The 17,169-nt window shown below is 43.5% G+C and overlaps 1 protein-coding gene across 1 annotated transcript in view; it reads right to left on the bottom strand.

Annotated features, from left to right (window-relative positions):
* LOC140737716 (myosin-IIIa) overlaps window positions 1-15,872 on the bottom strand; it is a 181,673-nt gene extending 165,801 nt beyond the window's left edge. The window contains exon 1 of the mRNA XM_073064280.1: window positions 15,535-15,872. Within this exon, the coding sequence (XP_072920381.1) occupies window positions 15,535-15,648 (114 nt within the window). The 5' untranslated portion in view covers window positions 15,649-15,872. The remainder of the gene's footprint in view (window positions 1-15,534) is intronic.
* Between the last annotated feature and the right edge of the window lie 1,297 nt (window positions 15,873-17,169).

The following is a 17,169-nucleotide window of genomic DNA, read 5'->3' as shown; positions in this document are numbered from 1 at the left end:
CAGCAAATTTTGCTAGCTACACTTAGTCACCTCTTCCAAATCATCAGTGTAAATGGTAAACAGCTGCGGGCCCAGCACCGACCCCTGCGGCACCCCACTCACCACTGACTGCCAACCAGAGAAACACCCATTTATACCAACTCTCCGCCTTCTATTGGTTAACCAATCCACTATCCATGCCAATACACTTCCTCCGACTCCATGCATCTATATCTTATTTATAAGTCTCTTGTGCGGCATCTTATCGAACGCCTTCTGGAAATTTCCATAGATGCTGCCTGACCTGCTGTGTTTCTCCAGCATTTTGTGAGTGTTGCTTTGGATTTCCAGCATCTGCAGACTTTCTCATGTTTATGATTTCCATCTTCATGTAGTTGAATCTTAACAAATCAGAATGCTAATTCATTTTGTTCATCAACAATTATAGAAGAACCATTTTTTTTCACCATCCTTTTCTCAAAAGGTCCTTCAGTGATCCCCATTTGCTCCAATCTGATCTAGCCCTTCTACATAAACCCTGTACTTAATCAAATCCTTTAAACTACATATTCAAAACATGTTAAAGAATGGGGTGCACTTTCTGTGACAGCTGTTTCACAAGCACTTCATCCTCTTATTATATTATCAACCATCTGCCTTACTTCCAGTCTTGTGCATCTGAAGCTGACCAGCCTGGTAACAATGGCTGGCTTTGTGGTCCCCACAATCCTCTCCAGAATAGCTCAGTGTTTGATACTCAGCTCCCTCTTCATCTGTTTACATTTTAGTGACATTATCCTTTTCACATCTATGCTGTTGACACACAGTTCAACATTACCACAACTCTTGATTCCATCAACCACTTGCTCTGAAGCCTGGTCCATTCAAGATGCAAATAATCATTAAATTGTTTCCAGCAGGCCGATGTCATGTTATTCAGCTTCCACCAAACATAGCTAAAGTTACACCATTCAGAGTCAGCAAGAACTCACTCGCAGCCAGGACTCGTTGCAATCTGTTCTTTGCAGACCTAACCATTATATTTGTTCTGCTCTTTTAAATCTAAATGCTATAACTCTAAGATAGCCTTGCACCGTATTGTCCTCCTGTAGAGCACTTTGTAGATGTAGCACTTTGTTCTGTATTCTGCTGTTGCCTTCGCTTAAACAAACCTCACGGTGCAGTAAAATAAAATGATCTACAACACACACAAAATGCTGGTGGAACGCAGCAGACCAGGCAGCATCTATAGGAAGAAGTCTAGTTGACGTTTCAGGCCGAGAATGATCTGTTTGGATGGCATGCATAACAGAAGTTTTTTTTTAAAGCTGTCCCTCAGTATCTGTGGCAAAATAAAGGAATTGATTAATTTTCTTTTGTCCACCTTCCAGCATTAATGTTACTCATTTCTCGGTTAGCCTTCAGAAAACTCTGTTGGTTTTCTTTGAACACTGAACTGCAGTGCTGATTTGGATATGATCAAGTAAGGTCGGCTGGAGGTCGGAGGTCTGTCCTGGGGTTAAAGGACTGTTTATGTGTGTGTGGGCGGGAGGGTGGGGCTGGGCCTGTTTTGCTGCTCATTGTGTTCTATTTTGTTAGTTAGTTAGAAACACAGCATGGAATAGGCCCTTCCGGCCTTCGATCTGCACCTCCCAGCTATCCCCAATTTAACCCTAGCCTAATCACAGGACAATTTACAATGATCAATTAACCCACTAACCAGTACACCTTTGGACCATGGGAGGAAACAGGGCATGGAGAAAACCCACACTCTCCATGGGGAGGACATATAGACTCCTTACAGATGACGTTGGAATTGAACTCCAAACGCTTGACGCCCTGAGCTGTAATAACATCGCGCTCACCACTACGCTACCGTGTGGCGCTATGTCATTCTGCTGAGCACTGTGGTCATGCTATGTCAGCGCCAGAATCTGTGGCAACACTTGCGGCTGCCCCCAGCACACCCTCAGGCTGGTTTGTTAATTCAAAAGATGCATTTCACCCCATGTTGTAATGTACACAAGATCCAACGCCTCCATCATCGATGAACAGCTGCAGCAGGGTGTACTATTTACAAGATGCACTGCAACACACCAAAGTTCCTAAGGCAGCACCTTCCGGACCCACGACCACTACCATCTCGAAGGATGAAAACAGCAGATACTTGGGAACACCACCACTTGGGAATCCCCCTCCAAGTAGCTTACCATCCTGACTTGGAAACATATCACCGTTCCTTCATTGTCGGTGGGTGAAAATCATGGAATTCTCTCCCGAACAGCACCCTGGGTGTACCCACACCTCAGGGACTGCAGCTCATCACCACCTTCTCAAGGGCAACTAGGGATGGGCAATAAATGCTGGCTTAGCTGGCAAAACTCACAATCCGTAAATGGAAAAGAATTATTGCCAGCACCTTCAATCAATCCCATTTGAACATAGTTGGGTCCCATTGGTACAGGGTCTAAGAAGCCAGTTTCTCCAAGTGTTCTATTAAACTTACCTCAGTACGTTCTCTCCAATAGGTCTGTTGGAGAATTGGCCATCTTACTCCAAATAAAACTTTCACAAGAAAGAAGTAGAAAATCTATTTTTCTGCCGAATCCACATTTGACATGACATCTAAAGCTCTGACAAACTTCTACAGATGGGCTGTGAAAGGTATCCTGACTGGCTGCATCATGGCAAATATGGAGACACCAGTGCCCAGGAAAGGAAAAGCCCACAGAACATAATTCATTCAGCCCAGTGTATCACAAGAAAGGCCCTCTTCACCAGTGAGCACATCTACAAAGAGCACTGCCACAAGAAAACAGCATCTGTCAAGGAACCCCACCATCCAGGCCATGCTCTCTTCTTGCTGCGATCAATGGGAAGGAGCTACAGAAGCCTTAGGTCCCACCCCACCAGGTTTAGGAGCAGTTCTTACCCTTCAACAACCAAGCTCCTGAACCAGCATGATAGCTTCACTCACCACAACACTGAACTGAACACTGAACCCTATGGACTGACTTTCAAGGACTCTACAACTCATGTTCTCAGAATTTATTTATATTGCATTGTTCGTCTTCTTTGTCAGGTTTCTTCATAGTCTGTCAGTGTTTGTGTGTATATACAACACTGTGCAAAAGTCTTAGGCACATACAGTGCCTATAAAAAGTAGTTACCCCCCCCCTTGGAATTTTTCAAGTTTTACAACATTGAATCGCATTAGACTTAATTTGGCTTTTATTGACACTGATCAACTGAAAAAAAACTATTTTGTGTCAAAGCAAAAACAGACATAGAAAACAGAGAAAACAGAAAACAGAAAACACAAAGCTGTGCCGAACATGTCCCTACCTTAGAACTACCTAGGCTTTACCCATAGCCCTCTATTTTTCTAAACTCCATGTAGCCATTCAGGAGTCTCTTAAAAGACCCTATCATTTCCGCCTCCACCACCACCGCTGGCAGCCCATTCCACGCACTCAACACTTTGCGTAAAAAACTTAACCCTGACATCTCCTCTGTACCTACTTCCAAGCACCTTAAAACTGTGCCCTCTTGCGCTAGCCATTTCAGCCCTGGGAAAAAGCCTCTGACTATCGACACAATCAATGACTCTCATTACCTTGTACACCTCTATCAAGTCACCTCTCATCCTCCATCGCTCCAAGGAGAAAAGGCCAAGTTCACTCAACCTATTCTCATAAGGCATGCTCCTCAATTCAGGCAACATCCTTGTAAATCTCCTCTGCACCCTTTCTATGGTTTCCACATCCTTCCTGTAGTGAGGCGACCAGAACTGAATACAGTACTCCAAGTGGGTTCTGACCAGGGTCCTATAAAGCTGCAACATTACCTCTCGGCTCCTAAATTCAATTCCACGATTGATGAAGGCCAATGCACCGTATGCCTTCTTAACCACAGAGTCAACCTGAGAAGCAGCTTTGAGTGTCCTATGGACTTGGACCCCAAGATCCCTCTGATCCTCTACACTGCCAAGAGTTTTACCATTAATACTATATTCTGCCATCATATTTGACCTACCAAAATGAACCACCTCACATTTATCTGGGTTGAACTTCATCTGCCACTTCTCAGCCCAGTTTTGCATCCTATCAATGTCCCACTGTAACCTCTGACAGCCCTCCACACTATCCACTACACTCCCAACCTTTGTGTCATCAGCAAATTTACTAACCCATCCCTCCACTTCCTCATCCAGGTCATTTATAAAAATCACAAAGAGTAGGGATCCCAGAACAGATCCCTGAGGCACACCACTGGTCACCGGCCTCCATGCATCTCCAACCACTCTTTGCCTTCTGTGGGCAAGCCAGTTCTGGATCCACAAAACAATGTCCCCTTGAATCCCATGCCTCCTTACTTTCTCAATAAGCCTTGCTTGCAGTACCATATCAAATGCCTTGCTAAGGTCCATATACACTACATCTATGGCTCTACCTTCATCAATGTACTTAGTCACATCCTCAAAAAATTCAATCCAGCTCGTAAGGAACAACCTGCCTTTGACAAAACCATGCCAACTATTCCTAATCATATTATGCCTCTCCAAATGTTCATAAATCCTGCCTCTCAGGATCCTCTCCATCAAATTAACCAGCACTGAAGTAAGACTCACTGGTCTATGATTTCCTGGGCTATCCCTACTCCCTTTCTCGAATAATGGAACAACATCCGCAACCTCTCCAGTCCTCATTGATGATGCAAAGATCATTGCCAGAGGCTCAGCAATCTCCTCCCTTGCTTCCCACAGTAGCCTGGGGGTTCATCCAGTCCAGTCCCGGTAACTTATCCAACTTGATGCTTTCCAAAAGCTCCAGCACATCCTCTTTCTTAATATCTAGTCTCAAGCTTTTCAGTCCACTGCAAGTCATACCTACAATCACCAAGATCCTTTTCCGTAGTGAATACTGAAGCAAAGTATTCATTAAGTACCTCCACTATTTTCTTTGGTTCCATACACACTTTTCCACTGTCACACTTGATTGATCCTATTCTCTCATGTCTTATCCTCTTGCTCTTCACGTACTTGTAGAATTCCTTGGGGTTTTCCTTAATCCTGTCCGCCAAGGCTTTCTCATGGCCCCTTCTGGCTCTCCTAATTTCATTCTTAAGCTCCTTCCTGTTAGCCTTATAATCTTCTAGATTCATATCATTACCTAGTTTTTTTTAACCTTTCGTAAGCTCTTCTTTTCTTCTTGACTAGATTTACAACAGCCTTTGTGCATCACGGATCTTGTACCATACCATCCTTCCCATGTCTCATTGGAACGTACCTTCTCAGAACCTCATGCAAATATCCCCTCAACATTTGCCACATTTCTTTGGTACGTTTCCCTGAGAACATCTGTTTCCAATTTATGCTTCCAAGTTCCTGCCTGATAGCCTCATAGTTCCCCTTACCCCAATTAAAAATTTCCCCAACTTGTCTGTTCCTATCCCTCTCCAATGCTATGGTAAAGGAGATAGAATTGTGATTACTATCTCCAAAATGCTCTCCCACTGAGAGACCCGACACCTGATCAGGTTCATTTCCCAATACCAGATCAAGTACAGCCTCTCCTCTTGTAGGCTTATCTACATATTGTGTCAATCACTCTAGGGAGATGCCAATCAATATTTGGGAAATTAAAATCTCCCACCACAACAACCCTGTTATTATTACTCCTTTCCAGAATTTGTCTCCCTATCTGCTCCTCGATGTCTCTGTTACTATTGGGTGGTCTATAAAAAACACCCAGTAGAGTTATTGACCCCTTCCTATTCCTAACTTCCACGCACAGAGACTCTGTAGACAACCCCTCCATGACTTCCTCCTTTTCTGCAGCCGTGACACAATCTCTGATCAAGTGCCACGCCCCCACCTCTTTTGCCTCCCTCCCTGTCCTTTCTAAAACATCTATAGCCTAACACTTGAAGTAGCCATTCCTGTCCCTGAGCCATCCAAGTCTCTGCAATGGCCACAACATCATAGCCCCAAGTGCTGATCCACGCTCTAAGCTCATCCGCTTTATTCATGATGCTCCTTGCATTAAAAAAGACACATCTCAAACCACTGGACTGAGCGTGTCCCTCCCCTATCACCTGCCTATCCTCCCTTTCGCACTGTTTCCAAACTTTCCCTATTTGTGAGCCCAACCTCCCTTTCCTCCGTCTCTTCAGTTCGTTTCCCACCCCTCAGCAATTCTAGTTTAAACACTCCCCAATAGCCTTAGCAAACCTTCCCGCCAGGATATTGGTCCCCCTCTACAAAGTGTTCTAAATTATAAATATAAAATACTTAATAATTGATTGCATAAGTATTCACCCTCCTTTAATATGACACACCAAATCATCACTGGTGCAGCCAATTGGTTTTAGAAGTCACATAATTATTTAAATGGAAATCTGTTTTTGGAGACCTGTGCACAGTCAAAGTGTTTCAATTGACTGCAGTAAAAATACACCTGTATCTGGAAGGTCCAACTGCTGATAAGTCAATATCAAGAACATAATAAGAATGTAAGGAACAGGAACAGGAGCAGGACATTTGGCCCTTCGAGCCAGCTCCGCCACTCAATAAGATCCTGGCTTATCTGGCCTTGGACTCATCGCCACGTACCTGCGTTTTCCCTATAACCCTCAATTCCCCTACTGTGCAAAAATCTATCCAACCTTGTCTTAAATACATTTACTAAGGTAGCCACTACTGGATCATTGGGCAGAGAATTCCACAGATTCACCACTCTCGGGAAAAGCAGTTCCTCCTCATCTCTGTCTCAAATCTTCAGGCTATGTCCCCTAGTTCTAGTCTCATCTGCCGGTTGAAACAGCTTATATAATTTCATAATTTTATATGTTTCTATAAGATCTCCTCTCATTTTCTGAATTCCAGCGATCCACAGTCCCAAGCAACTTGATCTCTCCTCATAGTATAACCCCCTCATCTCTGGAATTAATCTGGTGAACCTCCTCTGCACTGCCTCCAAAGCCAGTATATCCTTCCTAAAGTAAGGAGATCAGAATTGCAAACAGTACTCCAGGTCTGCCTCACCAGTACCCTGTACAGTTGCAGCATAACCTCCTGCTCTTAAATTCAATCCCTCTAGCAATGAAGGCCAACATTCCATTTGCCTTCCTGATAGCCTGCTGCACCTGCAAACCAACCTTCTGTGATTCATGCACAAGCACTCCCAAGTCCCTCTGCACATCCAATCTTCCATTTTTCCTTCCAAAGTGGATGACTTCACATTTACCAACACTGTATTCCATCTGCCAAACCCTTGCCTACTCACTTAATCTCTCTGCAGACTCTCCATATCTTCTGCACAATTTGCTTTTCCATTCAATTTAGTTTCATCAGCAAACTGAAATGCACTACACACAGCCCCCTCTTCCAGAACGTTAATGTATATTGTATCCTGGCAAAAATTACACCATGAAGACAAAAGAACACTTCAAGCAACTCACAAAAATGTTATTGAAAAAGCACCAGTCTCAGGAGATGGATACAAGAACACTCCCAAGTCACTGAATATCACTTGTAATACAGTTAAGTCAATCATCAAGAAGGGGCTGAGAAGAGCAAGAAGGGGGCATGAGAAGGCCTTGGCGAGTAGGGTAAAGGAAAACCCCAAGGCATTCTTCAATTATGTGAAGAACAAAAAGATGACAGGAGTGAAGGTAGGACCGATTAGAGATAAAAGTGGGAAGATGTACCTGGAGCCTGTGGGAGTCAGTGAGGTCCTCAATGAATACTTCTCTTCGGTATTCACCACTGAAAGGGAACTTGATGATGGTGAGGACAATATGAGTGAGGTTGATGTTCTGGAGCATGTTGATATTAAGGGAGAGGAGGTGTTGGAGTTGTTAAAATACATTAGGACGGATAAGTCCCCGGGGCCTGACGGAATATTCCCCAGACTGCGCCACGAGGCAAGGGAAGAGATTGCTGAGCCTCTGGCTAGGATCTTTATGTCCTCATGGTCCACAGGAATGGTACCGGAGGATTGGAGGGAGGCGAATGTTGTCCCCTTGTTCAAAAAAAGTAGTAGGGATAGTCCAGGTAATTACAGACCAGTGAGCCTTACGTCTGTGGTGGGAAAGCTATTGGAAAAGATTCTTAGATAGGATCTATAGGCATTTAGAGAATCATGGTCTGATCAGGGACAGTCAGCATGGCTTTGTGAAGGGCAGATCGTGCCTAACAAGCCTGATAGAGTTCTTTGAGGAGGTGACCAGGCATATAGATGAGGGTACTGCAGTGGATGTGATCTACATGGATTTTAGTAAGGCATTTGACAAGGTTCCACATGGTAGGCTTATTCAGAAAGTCAGAAGGCATGGGTTCCAGGGAAGTTTGGCCAGGTGGATTCAGAATTGGCTTGCCTGCAGAAGGCAGAGGGTCGTGGTGGAGGGAGTACATTCAGATTGGAGGGTTGTGACTAGTGGTGTCCCACAAGGATCTGTTCTGGGACCTCTACTTTTTGTGATTTTTATTAATGACCTGGATGTGGGGGTAGAAGGGTGGGTTGGCAAGTTTGCAGATGACACAAAGGTTGGTGGTGTTGTAGATAGTGTAGAGGATTGTTGAAGATTGCAGAGAAACATTGATAGGATGCAGAAGTGGGCTGAGAAGTGGTAGATGGAGTTCAACCTGCAGAAGTGTGAGGTGGTACACTTTGGAAGGAGAAACTCCAAGGCAGAGTACAAAGTAAATGGCAGGATACTTGGTAGTGTGGAGGAGCAGAGAGATCTGGGGGTACATGTCCACAGATCCCTGAAAGTTGCCTCACAGGTAGATAGGGTAGTTAAGAAAGCTTATGGGGTGTTAGCTTTCATAAATCGAGGGTTAGAGTTTAAGAGATGTGATGTAATGATGCGGCTCTATAAAACTCTATTTAGGGCACACTTGGAGTACTGTGTCCAGTTCTGGTCGCCTCACTATAGGAAGGATGTGGAAGCATTGGAAAGGGTACAGAGGAGATTTACCAGGATGCTGCCTGGTTTAGAGAGTATGGATTATGATCAGAGATTAAGGGAGCTAGGGCTTTACTCTTTGGAGAGGAGGAGGATGAGAGGAGACATGATAGAGGTGTACAAGATATTAAGAGGAATAGACAGAGTGGACAGCCAGCACCTCTTCCCCAGGGCACCACTGCTCAGTACAAGAGGACATGGCTTTAAGGTAAGGGGAGGAAAGTTCAAGGGGGATATTAGAGGAAGGTTTTTCACTCAGAGAGTGATTGGTGCGTGAAATGCACTGCCTCAGTCAGTGGTGGAGGCAGATACACTAGTGAAATTTAAGAGACTACTAGACAGGTATATGGAGGAATTTAAGGTGGGGGGTTATATGGGAGGCAGGGTTTGAGGGTCGGCACAACATAGTGGGCCGAAGGGCCTGTAATGTGCTGTACTATTCTATGTTCTATGTTCTAAATGGAAAGAATATGGTACAGTTTTAAATCTGCTTCAAGCAGGCTGTCCTCAGGAACTGAGTGACTGAAAGAAGGTGACTAGTGATAGAGGCCACCAAGAGACCTCTGACAACTCTGGAGAAGTTACAAGCTTCCATGGCTGAGATGGGAGAGACAGCGCATACAGCTGTTGCCTGAATGCTTCTCCAGTTGCAGCTTTATGGGAGAATGGCAAAGAGAAAGCCACTGTTGAAAAAAAAAATTAGATGAAATCCCACTAGAGTTTGCCAGAAAGCATGTGGGAGACCCTGAAGACGGCTGGAAGAAGGTTCTATGGTCTGATGAAATCAAAATAGAGCTTTTTGGCCATCAGACTATGTTTGGTGCAAGCCCCGAGTCTTATATCATTAAAGAATTTTTCTCTGATGCTTCCTGCTCCCTCCCCTCACCCTTCCCATTTTCCCCAACCATGATTCCCCTCTCCCTGCCACCTTTCCACTCTCAGTCCACAATAGAGGCCCACAGCAGAATCAGGTTTATCATCAGTCACATGCTTCATGAAATTTGCCTTTTTGCAGCAGAAGTAGCAGTACAGTGCCATACATAAAATTACTATAAAACTGTGCAAAAATCTTGGGCACTCTAGCTATATATATGCACATATGATTCTATTACATTCCTTTGTTCTACTGTGAGGAGCAAGAAAATACAGGTTTCCCCCGCTATTCGAAGGTAGAGCGTTCCTATGAAATGGTTCGTAAGCCGGAATGTCGTGAAGTGAAGAAGCAAATTACCATTTATTTATATGGGAAAAATCTGAGCGTGTTCGCAGAGCCAAAAAATAACTTACCAAATCATACCAAATAACAGTAACATATAGTAAAAGCAGGAATGGTCTGATAAATACACAGCCTATATAAAGTAGAAATACTTCTCTGCAATTATTGCCGCACTGTCCACCAAAGCGAAAATCTCACTCAAGCGCTCTCGGCAGCACTTGCGGCAAAAACACTCGGCGCAAAGCGCTCCCGGCAGAAGCACTCTTTCCAGTGACCTTTAAGCTATGAAGCTGCCAAATCATACCAAATAACACATAAAAATACACAGCCTATATAAAGTCAAAATAATGTACGTCCAGTGTAATTTCACTTACCAGATTCGGGAAGACAGTGAGCACATTGATGATGGTGTGTTAGACTGAGTCGTCGGAGGTTGGGGTGATGGGAGACTGGGGTGTTATCTCATCGTCGTCTGTTTCCATCACGGCAGGCAGGTCAGCTTCTTCTATGTCTGCCTGCCTCGATGTCGAAGATCGAGTTTCGTGTTCTGATGTGGAAGGCTTGAAAAACTACAGTATGCTTGATTGCTTAGCCTCCTGCATTTTTCTATCATACAGTTCTTTGTAAGCACTCAAACCATCCTGCAAATATGCCCTAAACCTACGTACCCTTTCAAAGCTAAAATTATACTTTTCTGCAATCATTGCAGCGTTGTTAATCGCAGTGAAAATCTCACGCAATTGCTTTGCGTTCAGTTCCTGGACAACTTCACTTTTGGGCTGTTCGGTACTGCATTCAGCTTCAATTGTTATCCCTTCTTCTTCATCAGCTCTTCATCTGTCAGTTCTTGGTCATGGGATGCCAAAACCTCTTCAACATCATCTTCGTCAACTTCCACAAACCCTTAACCAAACTCACTGTATCCTTACTTCATTCACCACGATAGAAATGTTTTATTATGTCTAGTTTTACACTAAATGTAACACCCTTATGCACTCTTTTAGGCTTTTCCAATACCTTAGAATTCACCTTGTTAACGGATGCACAAAATAAATCGACATAAAGCACAGATGCTCACAGGCATCTGCAATGCTGGCTAGAATGCAGTTCCGGGGGAGGAGCTTGGCTGCTCGGCACGAGTGCTGCCTTTTTCATGCGCTACCTTTTCTCGTAACAGTGAAAACATCTTCTGTTAGCAAAAACAGGTAACTAATGTAGGCCTTTCATAACAGCGAAGTATCGTAAAGGGAACGTTCAAAAGACGGGGTGTTCGAAAGACTTGTATAGTCTGTGGTGACATGTACTTTGATAATAAATTTACTTTGAATTTTAACTACCATTACTCTACTAAATGAAGCCAAACTCATTTTACTATTGCTTTGAAAATTTCCATATTAGCTTGTCACACAATACAAGCTTGGCTAAACCACTAATAGTACATTCAAGTTATCCATAAAACAACATCAAATATTTACATACAACTTTAGATAGAATATTGGAATGAATGTAACAGATTTGCATTAGACCAATTTTTTGATAATAATTTGTCCAAATCAAATTTGCCACGACTCATTCATACCATCAGGGAGATGGTCTTGGAAAGAGCCTGAAGACCAGTTAATTTGTCCTCCGCCATCTGACTTCTAAACAAGGAACCCATAATCTCTACCTTGTTATTCCTATTTCTGCACTATTATATTAATTTTACTTCTTTGTACTGCATTGCTGCTGAAAAGCAAATTTCACATCACAAGACAGTGATAATAAACATGATTCTGATCCAAGATAATAAACGACGATTATCAGGACACAAAATAAACACACACTATTACAGACTGCATGGTTGAGAAGCACCATGTTGGCATAAATAGACTCCAACTATTTACATTCCATATGGAAATCACCTCAGCCTTTCAGCAAATTCAGCATTTCTTTTTTCTTGAGTGTACAAATGTGAGTTTCCTTCCAAAAGGATCTAGGGTACTTGCCTCAGCCACCAACTAGGAAAGCAAGTTGCCCATTCCTAACCACTTTATTAAATAAATTGTTTTTTTATCCCTTAAGTTCATTAACTCTAGTTTTGGAGATCAGTTGTAGACTGTTCCACAAGTGAGAACATCACTTCTCAATTTATTCTGTCAACAAAATGGCTTCTTCTGAACAATGAACCCATAAATTCCACCTTGTGATTCTTTTTGGGCTATTTATAAGTAATGTTTTTTCTTTGTACTGTACTGCTGCTTCAAAACCAACAAATTTCTCATCACAAAACAGTCGTTAGCCACTCCATTCTTAAAACTTGTGCTGAGCTATCTTAAGATTGGGATTTTCTTCTATTCTTAGAAAAGCATAGACCCAAAAGGAGATTTAATAATTTCTAAGGTTCCATGTTAATAAACTTCCCTGATGAATCCCCAGTGCTCTTAGATACAATAAGAACATAAGAAATAGGAGCAGGAGTAGGCCATCTTGCTTGTTGAGCCTGCTCCGCCTTTCTATAGCGGCCGTGGACTCATCTCCACCAACCTGCCTTTTCCCCATATCTGTTAATTCCCCTACTGTGCAAAAATCTTTCCGACCTTGTCTTAAATACAGTTACTGAGGTGGCCTCCACTATGGGGACAGGAACAATGTACAGTTCACTTCACATCCTAGGTTGTGACTTCATGACCTAGAATCAGCACAGAAATCAGCCCTTCAGCTCGAGCATCCACACCAAACCCATCTGCGTGCTGTTGGGTTGTATCCTTCGAGGCCGGCCTATTTGTGTTTGTGTAAATGAATCTTAAGCATAGCTACTGTATTCCACATGAGCATTAGTGACATTGAGCCACAAAAGCATGACTAAAAGCTTGGTTAAAGATAAGGATTTTAAGGAAATAAGTATCAAGAGTAACAAAAAGCTAAATGAAGAGAATATGAAATCCCAAGAGCAAGATCAGCATTATGGAGTGAATACTCAGTATTGTTTTATGTTTGCACAATCTGTCTTCTTTTGCACATTTATTGTTTGTCAGCCTGTTTATTAATATTTTTCATAAATGCTACTGTATTTCTTTTTTTTCCTGTGACTGTCTGCAAGGAAGCAAATCCCAAAGTAGTATTTGGTGACATATATGCACTTTGATAATAAATTTACTTTGACTTTCTCAACACACATCAATATAAATTACTAGGAATTAAATGCACTGCACCCTAAATAATGTTATGTGTATTTATTACACATCGGTTTAGCTTCTTAAGCAAACTTGGACTTAATTGCATGGGGCTTTGAGAAATCCAGATACAGCTAACTTCACACTTGTTTAGAAAATGTAATTGCCTTTTCCTGGAGTAAACTGCAGAGCCCAGGAAAACTACCCTTTCACTAACTTTAGTCTGAGAACTCATACCCTGATTACTTATCTTGCCCTGTTAAACTTCTTGAAAGATGTTTACTTTGCAGTGCAGATTTATTAGTTTCATATCATGATTTTTAAAGAATTAGGAGGCAGCGTGAAAACACCAGATTTAGGCAACCCAGGCATCAGAAGGCCAGCATCTCACTTACAAGTACTAGGAGGACACAAGGAGACTACATCCTCCGTTAAAGAATCAAGAAATACGAGGAATGGTCTAATCAGTGCTGACATTCAGAAAACACTTCTCTTTCGAGATTTGAGCTGGAAATCTGGATGCCAAGAATTAGCTTTTCACTTGTGTTACACGAACTCATGTTGCGCATTGAACTCAGAGAAGCGCCTGATTTTAGTACCAGTTGTGAACCAGCAGTACCATAAGCTTGGAACTTTCTGGAGATACGATCATACAAGAGAAATTAATTTCCCCATCATAAATTTTATGTTATACCTTTCAACAGGAAGTTTTACAAATGGATGTAGCTTAGCACACTGCCTCACAGCAAGTGTACAAGACATTCCCAAGTGCACCTTAAATAATTTTCTATCCACTGCAATTAATAGGATGTAGCGAGCATTCTGTTTTTTATGTTTTTCGTTCATTTCTCTGCCTAGACCCAATGATACATCTAAGGAGCACAGAAATATCAATTCAATCCCGTTCCTATTCCACTGCAGCAATGTCAAGGTGCTGTTGTACTTCACAATAAAAGCTACCAAACACTCCGGATTTTGCCCCCTCCCCCCACCCATCCCCTCAGCTTCTTTCTCTCTTTCATTTAAAATGCTGCACAAAACACGATAATAAATTTACTTTGACGATGAACACCCTCCCACCACCCCCGGACTTTACATTTTCACTCGCCTTTGGGCAATATCAACATCTGCTCCTAGAAGCAGAACACCTTTCTCGCCTTTGTATTCAAATCTCCCTGCCGACAGACGCTGCTCCTCCAGAACCCCCAGGCCACCAAGCTCTGAAGTTTCCTCCCTAAAACCGTCGGCCCCTTCTTTCCTTCGCCCATCTGAGATGTTCCTCAAAACATCTTTGACCAAGATCTTATTCATTTACTCCAAGAACTTATTGGGATTGGAACTAAGTTTTGATGACGCTCCTAAAGAAGTGCCTTCTGGTTATTTTTCTAATTTAAAGTTACTTTGGCTCTGTACATCATTTCTCGATAAACACTGCGATTGCGTAACAACCGAAATAACATTTTTTTAAAAAATTAACCACAGCATACACCCGTCGGATTTTACTTCAGAGCTTTCAGTACTGGCGATCTGGGCTGCAGTAGCCGAGAAACTGTCCCTCTCCCTCCCCCCCAAGCTTTCAAAACCGCTGAAATACGACCCCTGTGGAAGCGACATGTGCACCTCAATGCTCAGCAGTGGGAGGGGAATCAGGAGCTGGATGCCTGATTTAAACTCCCTGGTGACTAGTGGTAACTCAGGGGTTACATATGTTCCCATGGCCTTGCCGTCCTGCCGGGTCTAATTTAAATTCATAGAAAAGCCGTGAAGGCCCTCGGTTCAAGCATGAGTGAACACGAATTTATCACTACAGCTCGTTCAACTACACTTCTTGGTTTAGGGGAGAGAGATAGATTACCCTTCCTTGAAGTAAAGTATCTTTTAAGTGTTATTATGTTCCCCAAATCTAATCTGTACACTGCAACCCTCGTTGGTTCACACACTCGCCTGGCCAGTTTAATCCTTCAGTTGTATCTCAAGATACGTTCAAACTTGAAAACAAAGTGTGCCCAGAGCGCTGACGCTCTCCCTTGCTTCTGCTAAACAAAAGATGAACAAGATCACCGCGGTCAGCTTGCGAGCTCAGACACTGATCGTTCCCCGGCGGCAATCGCATTTTGATTCCATTCCCTCAAGTCAATGGGAGGGCGACAACTCCTCCTCGCCAAACTGGGTCTTTAAACGACTGCCACCCGATACCTGCTTCAACACACTTACATAAATGCGGTCATGCCGGAACCTGCGGCTGAGCACGTCCAGGAGAATGGTCTCATCCAGCTGGGCCAATGTGGCCAGGTCCTCCGGGCCGGTGCTGTCGGCGGCCGAGCACATCTCCCCACGGCGTCCGTCACTCTGAGCACCAGGGGCTCGGCTCCCGAGCTGAAGGATGCACTACCAAAACCTGTCACACTTTCTTCCGGACACCTCCAAGTCTACTCTGACATGAACGCCCCTGTTCACTGACGCTAGTGCCTCCTATTGTGTTAACCTGGGAAATGCAAATTATACAGTATTTACAGCAAGGAGACACTTTCGTGTGCTGGAGTAAAATCAGCTTCTAAACGTCCCTTTCTTATAAGAAAACCGGAGGAGCTCATTGGCGCCCCCTTGTAGAATTCCAGCCAATCGCCTTGACTGACAAACCAATGCCAACACTCCGCCTTAGCTCCATTCGAACGCATTTCTGCTATTAAACAGGAATACAAGCTTTCACCCTACCAGCCCCTGCATCCAGTACACCACTCTTCACTATTTCCAACAGACCTAATGGAATCTCACCATCCCCTCTCCCCAGTCTTTCTGCTTTCCACATGGATCACTCTCTTAGAGACCTCCTGGTCTGCTCAACGCTCCCCACCCATCCCTCCATACCACATCCCCTAATACTTCATCATGCAACTGTAACAGATACTCCCTCACAACCTCAAGAGCCCTTCTGAGTGAGGCAGAGATTTGTGTGCACTTCCTCCAACCTAGTCAATAGCATTCAGTGTTCGCGATGTGGCATCCTGAACACCAGTGCCACCAAGCATCAACTCGGTGACCATATTGCAGAGCACCTGCACTCTGTCTTCAGCCATCTTGAACTTCTGGATGCATCTCATTTCTTCTCCCCTTATCCTTCCCACACAGAACTTTTACTGAGAGCATCCTGAGCAGCTGCATCACTGCCTGGGTCGGAGATTGCACCATCTCGGATTGCAAGACCCTGCAGTGGATAGTGAGGTCAGCTGAGAAGATCATCTAGGTCTCTCTTCCTGCCATTACAGACATTTAGACTACATGCTGCATCCACAAAGCAAACAGCATTATGAAGGACCCCACACACCCCTCATACAAACTCTTCTCCCTCCTGCCATCTGGGAAAAGGCACCGAAGCATTCGGGCTCTCACGACCAGTCTATGTAACAATTTCTTCCCCCAAGCTATCAGACTCCTCAATACCCAGAGACTGGGCTGAGACCAACTTACTGCCCTCTACTGTGCCTATTGTCTTGTTTATTACTTATTGTAAAGCCTGCACCGTCTTGTGCACTTTATGCAGTCCTGTGTAGGTCTGTAGTCTAGTGTAGCTTTTACTGTGTTGTTTTTACATAGTTCAGTGTAGTTTTTGTACTGTTTCATGTAGCACTGTGGTCCTGAAAAACATTGTCTCATTTTTACTGTGTACCATACCAGCAGTTATGGTTGAAATGACAATAAAAAGTGACGACTTGACTTGACTTGAACTTGTCCTTGGCCTTCTCTATCGCCACAGTGAGACCAAACACAAACTAGAACACCTCATATCTAGCTCCTGATGCAGCCTGACCTGCGGAGTTCCTCCAGAATTTTGCGTGTGTTGCTTTGGAT

This window comes from Hemitrygon akajei, chromosome 13 (genome assembly GCF_048418815.1).
Source record: "Hemitrygon akajei chromosome 13, sHemAka1.3, whole genome shotgun sequence".
Classification (NCBI taxonomy): Eukaryota; Metazoa; Chordata; class Chondrichthyes; order Myliobatiformes; family Dasyatidae; genus Hemitrygon; species Hemitrygon akajei.
This window is presented reverse-complemented; position numbering and strand designations above follow the sequence as displayed.